The sequence below is a fragment of the Pygoscelis adeliae genome, unplaced genomic scaffold (genome assembly GCF_000699105.1).
Source record: "Pygoscelis adeliae isolate BGI_AS28 unplaced genomic scaffold, ASM69910v1 Scaffold174, whole genome shotgun sequence".
In the NCBI taxonomy this organism is placed as follows: Eukaryota; Metazoa; Chordata; class Aves; order Sphenisciformes; family Spheniscidae; genus Pygoscelis; species Pygoscelis adeliae.
The window spans coordinates 3511602-3520792 of NW_008824676.1; the positions used below are offsets into that span (position 1 = coordinate 3511602).

Sequence of the window (9191 nt, forward strand, 5' to 3'; positions counted from 1 at the left end):
CAGACAGCAACTGTGATTCAGTAACAATACTGAAAACAAAACAGGCAAATCTCAAGAAACCATGCTCTAAAACCTCATTTGTACCAACAGCGTGGTTGCCATTTCTCAGGGAGAGAACCTCCCCACTTCTGAAATGCTCATTATCAGTGCACAACAAACAAATTCAGTAAAATGGGGTAGCATCATTACCACTGCCCTAATGTAATAATAAAACAAAACATATTTACTACATATATTTATTTGTGGCATTCACCCATACTGAGAATACAATTACAAATCATGCAGATAATACATACTGAAAGACAACATGGTTATTCAAGATACAGAGTATTATTAACAGAAATGTACTTATTTAGAGAAGTAAATGTAATTTAGGTATAATGTGAGTTTATATTTCTCTGTTCATGAACACACGTACAATAATTGGAGTATTCAGAAGAGGGGTATGCTCTGTTTTTTTGTTTTGTTTTGTTTTTAAGAGGCTTTCCTTTCTGCAGCATTGTGGCTGCTAGAAAAGTGTCGTTTCATTAACCTTTAACTTAAGGAATGAGATCAAGAATTATTCAGACGCAATTTAGAATGCGGCCCAGCTCAGTGCAGCCCATGTCACACATCAAAACAAAGACAACAACCCTATTCACTCAAACCCATAAACAAGAAAGAAAAATATGCATGGTAGCAGAACAGAGAGATGTAGGTTACTTATATCAATAGTTACTGTAATTTATAATTTTATAAATGTTTGATGTTATTTAGCAACAATTTAGGAGTGGCTAAGTAAAAAAAAAAATTGATTCATTAGGTTTGCAGAATTCATTTTCTTTGGGATTTTCAAGGCAATGGCAACAAAGAGAGTTAGATGTCTCATCAGCATGGGAGGAGAGAATCTGCTTTCTCTGAAAACCTGCAACTTACTATGTAGTACCTTTCTAGCCTTTGTAAAAGAGTATCTAGCTGATCCATATCCCTAGGTTTTTTACAAACAAAGGATTTCACAGCTAAGTACAGAATGGGTCAAGATTTCATTTCATACAATGTTCCTAAATATTAACATTTTAAATACTTTTATTCTGCATACTCATAAAATAATTAATAAGCCTGTAAGTGCTGTCTGAAAACAACTGAAATGGAAAACAATTCTAGAAAGGAATTCTATTCAATCAAGTCCTCTCCACAAACATGAAAACAATACAATTCTATGGTTCAGTCTGGTCCTTGTGGGAGGAAGAAAAATTATCCTTCATGACATATTTCACAAAGACAATGACCTTACAGAATTATTATATACAGAGCAGAACACCTAAATCACTTTTTAACCACCCTTACAAAGAAAGGTTTACTTAATAGTATTTCAACAAAAAGGCAAAATTTTCAGCCTAAGGCTGAAACAACTTCACTTCCAAAGCACAACAAACAGCTTTGTTCTACAAAATTCACTTCAGGCAGGTATTAACAACATTAAATTCATCTGAGGAAGAAACACTACATTAACCTCATAAATGAGTGATCTATACATTAAAGACATAGTAAAACTTGAACTTTTTCTTATTCTTTTTATAAACTAGCAGATATGAAACTATGGGGAGGCATTAAAAGAACAATGAAGTTGCAGCTTATTGCTGTCTATATATCAGAATGCGTTGTTATGTTATTCAGATTTCCTGAGGAGGACTTTTTTAAAAGAATATTTTTCTTTCAACTGAAGTGCACACAAAAAATATCCAACAACAGATTTACCTCTCTTCATAGGGAAAATAAATCAAATATGGTTCTGTACTAGGATATATTTTTCATGCCCAGGAATTCAATATTATGAAAGGCCTTTTCTAATCGTAATATTTTATCAACAGAGAGGATTTTCTTCACATTTTGCCTGCAAGTCAAAATAAGTCAGAGGTAGCTTAGGAATGCTTTAGAATTTAGTGTTTTACTTGAAATGAATCAATCCCTCTTTCAAAGGGGTTAATAGTAAGTACAAAAGGCAAACAGTATGTACAGCTGCCACTGCCTGCACCAACAGAGTAATTCCAAGAAGCTCAAAATAAGACTAGAACAAGGAAAAGCATGGTGCACTTCTTTGCATTTGCTTCAGTGCACCAGTTCAGGCTGGTTTTCTACAAAAGGAAGCACCCCGCTCACATAGTATGCTATGCCAAGCGACAGAAGAGCAATGACAATGATGAGGAGCAGCACCCTCCAGAAGCCCAGGTCTTCCACAAACTCTTGCCATGTTGTGCGGAAACTGGAAAGAACTCCTTCACCTTGCTGTAGGTTTGGATTAAGGAGGGAATGGCTTTCCATCGCACTACAAAGGATTAAAGTTAAAAATACATCAGAGCAAAAGAATGCACCTTTAAGTACAACAGTAATCCTACTAAGAGCAACCGAAACATTCTAAATTAAAAACTAAACCCACCTGCAGATTTATAGCATTGCCTCTGCTAAATCAAGACAAAGCAGATCAGGAAAAGACTCCTAACTCTAAACCTAATTTAGTTGAAAGGATGTTTTATTAACCTGTGTAAAGAGAATGATCTTTGTGTCTGTACAACTGCACTGAGTTTGCAGGCTTGCCACCCAGAAGCCTTCAAAAGTCAGTCCTCATAATTCCTACTAAATATGGCTTAGTAAAATCTAATGAAGCATAAGCTAAAACCTCAAGGGGCACAGCTCTTGCTAATAAAACAAATTATCATTTAAAAATAAACTCTGATGAATAAAATGGAAACTTTAACCAATATAATTTAGATTCTGAACTCTGTAGTGATCTTTACTACTCTCCTGCATGTCTTTGTTACAGAGGCCTCTTCTCTAGCATAAGAATACCACAGAAAACAATAAATTTGGATAACAAGTTCAGAAACTTTCTGATCTTCAAGACAAGTTGGCATTGCTGTGTTTTCTGCCATATGGCATTCAGCAACTGCTTTGATGTTTTAACATTCCACTACCAATCCATCAGGCCCTCTTAAATTGTCAGACTATAATTTAGGGACTGGAACTCTCACTTTTAAATGAGAAACAAATATGAAATTAGAATGAGGCAGTCATCTTGACAATGAATCACCTTTAGAAACAACCCAAGTTGTTTCAAATACTGCATGGCTTCTTGTATCATTCTCCCAGTTTTGCTGGTTTCACGATTGGTTTGTAACAGGAAACTCTCTCTGTTGCTGTATGAAAAACCTCACGAAGAATAGGAAAACTTTCTCACCACTTGATCTCACTTATGTAAAATTTTAGCCATCTGCACAGTCCTACTAATTCTCACTTGAGTGAAACTACATACAGAGGTGTTCACAGGATCAGGCTCTGACAAGCACAGAAAGGAAATGGTGAAACAAACTATATACACAATGATGTCAATAGCAGAAGATAAGCAGAGAAAAAACAATTTTTTTCCTCCCTTCTAATCGCTTTCAGTTATCATATGCCTAAGTATCTCTTATGGCAATAATAAAAGAAAACATTTCAGGGAAAAGTAATTTCCAAGTCAAAACTAATTGTAGAAATGCTATCGTTCTTGGCGACAATAATCAATTGACAAATGATTGTTATCAGAAAAAGGTCTCATTTATGAATCTCTCTTCTAAGATTACATCACAGAAAAACTTCACACTATTCACATGGTATTTTTTCTTCGGCAGTACAGCCACTTAAGAATAATTAGCCTGAACTCCCATAGCTTGATGAAGTATTGCAGCGTCACATGCGAAGATTTCAGAAATTGCCTATTAAACAGATTGTCTTTTTTGTTTTTTTAAATATTTACTTTGCTGTAAAGCTATTTTTCCTTGCCCATAGCTGCAGGATTTAGTCATCTCCCTTGCTTATTACGATTTCCCAAGCAAAACAAAGGGTTTAATAAAAGACAGTCCTGTAGAACAGAACTACTCACTCATTAAGTACTAACTAGTTAATACATAACCACAGAGAGGTTAAATAAAGGTGCAATGCAATTTAAGTGGAAAGATCACATGCTTGTTCATTAAAACATACACTTTTGCTATTTTATATTACAACCCAATTAAAATCAATGTTATTCAAGATACTTTTTCTTATTAGGAATTACCGCTGCTTAAGAAACAGTAACGCAGCGATGCATCCTACAGAAGAGTTTGTGCCACATAGCCCAGACAGATGTTCTCCTCTGTTTCCAACACAACATGGAAGTTCACATTTCGCTGCACTTGTGGGCACAGTCACAGGTCATGCTGGGCTGTGTAGATGGACAGATTGTCTGTGCTGAAAGACGGACAGAGCGAGCTCTGCCTCCTGACAGCACAGTGCCACTCCTCACGGGGAGGAGCGCAAAGCAAGAGAAAATAAATTTGACTCGGGAACCTAGCTTTGGGCTCTGCTTCCAGAGCAGCAGCAACTGTATGTAATAAGGAGCAGAAAACTTAAGTCAGAGACTGTTTTTAGAACGAGCAACCATTATTTCTCCACAGGTTCATACATAATGTAAGAGCATCGGGGGAGAAGAGGACAGAAGACATTCATCTAAGCGTCTCTAAAATGTGAAAATAATACTAAGAGGGAGGAGTGAAACTGTGGAGGTCTGAAAAGCCAACTGTTAAAAAGACATTATTTATTTACAAAGCAAACAGCACACAAGCTCACTTGCTTTTGCTGCTGTAGGCATCTGTTATTTGTTATTTTAAAAATAATGTATTTCAGACATTTTAAACATGTTCACAAACAAGCTGGGTAGTGCACTGTTTATGTCTCTGTGCCCCTCCCCAAGGAGAGTTGCTGACTTCCTTGCCAAAGCAAACAATATAACATTTAGGAAGGTCAAATAACAGAAAGGAAGCTATGTTCGTTAAAGGGACACTATCAAATAAAAAATCAGAATTTAAATGGGGCTGAGCTGTTGGTCCATATGTTTAAACAAAAACAGCATAAATGCATTTCTGTGTGACAAGCAACTTTCAATAAAATTTAGTTAAGTCAGAGAGGTAATATGCACAAATTCTTATAATTTCTACCCATGTAATTTTGAGAATAATATTAAATTTTGTATTTCAGGGCTTAAAACAGTCTCTCTGATGAGTGGGGTCACCTGATGTATAAGAAAGAACTTCCAATCTGCTCACTGGGAGTATTTGGCATGATTTCTGTAATTTTGTTGGTTTCACCTTTTCTGTTTACTCAACTTAGATAACAACTCCATCTACACAGTTTAATTTTCATTTACAGTACAGGCTGTGTCCATTTTGACACAAACTGAACAACAATTATGTGACAACTGTCACATAAAAGACAACTCCCTGTCTTTTGTGATATAATGTTCCAGCAGTCACAGTTCGTGATCATTATTAGACCATATCAAAAGTTACAAATTTGAATAAATTCAGTATAAGAGCAAGTATTCCAAACAACGTTGATATCCTGTTTCCAATATAAATTAAAAAAATAAAAACAAAACAAAACAGTACTGGAAAGATCTCTTGCATTATTAATCTCAGTACCATGTTCTGTCATGTTTACTGGCAATGATTTCTGTAAGAGAATTAGCTTCCTTTGAAACTTGCAAGGCTTCTTGCCTCATCTAAATCCTACAAGAAGGCTGTCTTGGAAGCTCATTGTAAAAAACCACTCCCAATTTTCAATCAAAAAAGTATTTGTGGTTTATCTGTATCCTTTGGCTCTTGTGCCATCATTATCTTTTGTCTTAAACAGTTATTTTATGTTGTTCAAACCCAGTATTTCTTGTCAACAACCACACACCTCTCAGCCTTCACTCTGCCAGGCTAAAACGAGCTCTGGTTGCCTCCTTTTGCAAGGAGATGCTCTGTTCCCTTGAGCGCTGAAATAAGGCTTCTCCACACTTTAAGAACTTAAAGGATAAATTAAACTTTTTTGAATGGGGCTAAACAGCATTACAAAACATGCTACACAGCAGAAGTTACCGTTGTTTTTTACAACGATGCTCACAGTTTTCTTTACGTAGTGGAAATTCTGCACATGGTAGAACTTGGTTGCCTTTTTCAAGGTAGCATCAACTCCTGGAACTGACTAATACATCAAGCCTTTTCTCCTGTACCCTCGTTTTCTACTGAAGAACTTCCATTTTATGGCATACAGCTTCAGGTGAATGAGGTTGCACTTTGTGCTACTGAATCACAATTTATTCCTACTAATTTCTTCTCCCTTGTCATCCCAGGTTTTTGTCTATGCCACCCCAATTTTCCTCTGGGTTGCCTATATCTCACTTCTTAGTATCACTAACATGCTACTACTTTCTATGCCAGTATAATTTATGAACATTATAAGTAAGTGCAGTCCCAGAACCAGACCTTTAGGAATTCATTAGTAACTTCCCTCTAACCGAATACTCTCCCTGAAATTGTCAGCATTTTTCCTGAAATCTTCAGTTCTCCTCTCACTACCTCTTTAGCCACCATGAAATTCTTCTTTTTTTCTTACATTTGATCTTTTTAAAGAGATTTCCAAAATTTAAAATTTGATTTTGATTTGCTCTGATAATACCAGGCCAAATTTGATATTATCTGTTTTGAGGAATAAACAATCAAGTCAATCACAAAAATCTAAAAGTCATAAACATTATTTCTCCTAGTAATTATTTTTGTTTTGTAAATACCTTTCACTTTCAGCAGTTTGCATTGTTTCCAGCTTTGAGTGAGCTCCTCTGTTAAATCCTTTCACCTCTTGTTCCTCTAAAGATTCCAGCAGTCTAATCACATCTTTATTCACACCCCTTCGTTTTGCAAGAACAAGCGGTGTTGCACCTTGGTGATTGCTAAAATAACCCCACAAAAGGACATGAGAAGAAAAGAAACTTTTAACATAAAAATTTTGTAACAAGACAACCCAGCATAACACATTACAATTTAGTAAGTCCTCAGAACTATTTTCTGTCATATCAGACAGTAAGAAATTCCTATCTGTACAAGTTATAGCATAATTTGCTATAGAAGAAAATCAGTATATTTAGGTTTGAAATTGCACAACTCTTTTTCCTCTAAATAAAATCAAAATTCCTAGTACTCTAATCTAATTGGAATCTCTGGGTGTTATAACAAAAAATAAACAGTAGATTTATGGCAATATTCAAGATTAAGTTTAATTTCAAGAAGGAATTGTGCAATCTGGTTCCTCATAGTTCCCTTTCCATGTGGGTATTAGGACGTCAGGCAAAAATGAAATAAAATACAGATGGTCCCTCTGCTACTATTAAAATAATACTGAACAGGACCAGAGCTGCCTTCAGACTAGGGATTTTCACCAGAGTTGTTTGAAATGAGGAAAAAAAAAACCCAACCCACAACCCATAAAGAATCTGGTCTGCCAATAACTAGTTTTGCTGAGTTGAAAACATTATGAGGGACAGGTGAAAAAGGGACAGATTAAAAAACTCAAAGGTTCTGAAGTTACTACTGGTTTTTGCACGCATTGTGAATATGCAGAAAGTTCCACAAACAAAGTAATTCAGTTACTGCAATGAAACAGCTAGTTATTTTGCAGCTTGAGAGCTTACATCTGAGCACTGGCATCTGACAGCTGCTGGAAGCCAGAAGGAAAGAATATACAATATTTAAAAGAAGGACTGAGTCACAGACTTAGAGGGAAGGGGAAAACACTGAAAGGAAGCATTGTTACCAAAGGAGTATGGGAAATGAACTGACACACACATATACTGTATTTTCTTTGTCTTATACAGTACAACAATTAAAACAATAGAACTGTGGTGGAGAACATTCTTTTAAAGTAGTCAATGTGATTTTTTTCTTTGGTGCCAACCACCCACACCTGGCTGTCTGGTCAAACCAGGATAGCAATGTCATCAGTGAGGCAGAATTAGATACAGCAGCCCACACCAGCAGCTGCTATTTTCATTTGCTTTGCTTGTTGCACAGACTAGCAGAAGTGACCTCTTATTGTTTTCCTGCCTTCTTTTTTTGTTTTTATTAAGTGATATCTTTAAAAAGTTGAGTTGCACCAAATATAGCATTTCAGCAACAGCAGATTTATGTGCAAGGCTCTGGTGACAGAAGACTAATATATTATAAAATATATGCTGAAAAAAACCCCTACTTACCAAATATCAATTTTAAGTCCATTAGAAACTAGGAACTGGATGGTATCCACATGCCCACACAGGTGAAGGGCTGTGTTACCTTGGTAATCAGTGGCTAGTAGGTCAGCACCAAATTTATGCAAGAGTTGACAGATGTCTACGTTTCCTCTGGCTGCAGCGAGGTGAAGGCCAGTTCGGCCTCGGCTGTCACGAATATTTGGGTCAAAACCGCTCTCTAACAGTCGTTTGGAATAGTTAAAATCTCCATCAATGCAAGCCTGCAGCAGCGGCACATTTGTCTGGGAAGAGTCGTTTACAAAAACGTAGGACATTGTTCTGATGCTCTCTGGAGTAGGTGACTAACCTGCAAGTAAAAGTGGGAAGAAATGGCGGTGAAACCAAGCAAATAAACACAATGCCAATATTCGGTAGACTGCTCAGGTTCCCAAACAAGAACGCAAACTAGCTTATAAACCAACTCAGAAATCTTCCTGTCCTACATACTAACTTTGTGCACTGCACTCCCTTCTGGTAACATGGAAAGAGCTCCTCTTAGTCTTACTCACGCCTCTGGAAACAGCAGCAAAGCTTTGTTGTTGCAGAAAACTGATAAGATCAATGCCACAAATGCAAGACGGGCGATTAGCTTTCACCTAGTAAGGGATCACATGCAGTAGTATTGATATTAAAGGGCAAAACATTGTAGATCAGAACTGAAAGGGAGAAGAACCACCTTTCATAAATCGGGAAACTATAAGCAATTCAGTTAACAGATATAGTGATGCCAACCGCAATTCCTACTAGCTCTAAGCAAAGCAACTCCAGTGGGATTTCCACCATCTGAATTTGAACTTTGATGCACAAAGTACAGTCAGTTGCTGAAAAAACTTGATTACTATAAATACTAATTCCTTCATTCTACAAGAAATATTTTTCAATACTCTTTGCAGAACATTATTTTTATAGTGCCACAGATACACAAACTACTGAAAAAACAAGAATAGCAACAGAAACCATGGAAAACTGAGTGTATTATGTGAAATTACCCACCTGAAAGTGAAAACTGGAAGTGGGTACAAGGAGGACAATGGTAAAATCAAGTACAGAGCTATTGTGGGTTCAACTGGAACCCCAATATAGAGAACCA

At 36.5% G+C, this 9191-nt stretch overlaps 1 protein-coding gene across 1 annotated transcript; it reads right to left on the minus strand.

Moving 5' to 3' along the window:
• Positions 1-228: 228 nt before the first annotated feature.
• Positions 229-8412, minus strand: ANKRD46 (ankyrin repeat domain 46). The gene is made up of 3 exons (XM_009323075.1): positions 8066-8412; positions 6608-6766; positions 229-2305 (listed from the first exon to the last, which is right to left on the minus strand). Exons 1-3 carry the CDS (start codon positions 8374-8376, stop codon positions 2089-2091), a joined length of 687 nt encoding a protein of 228 aa, XP_009321350.1. The 5' UTR covers positions 8377-8412; the 3' UTR covers positions 229-2088.
• Positions 8413-9191: the final 779 nt, after the last annotated feature.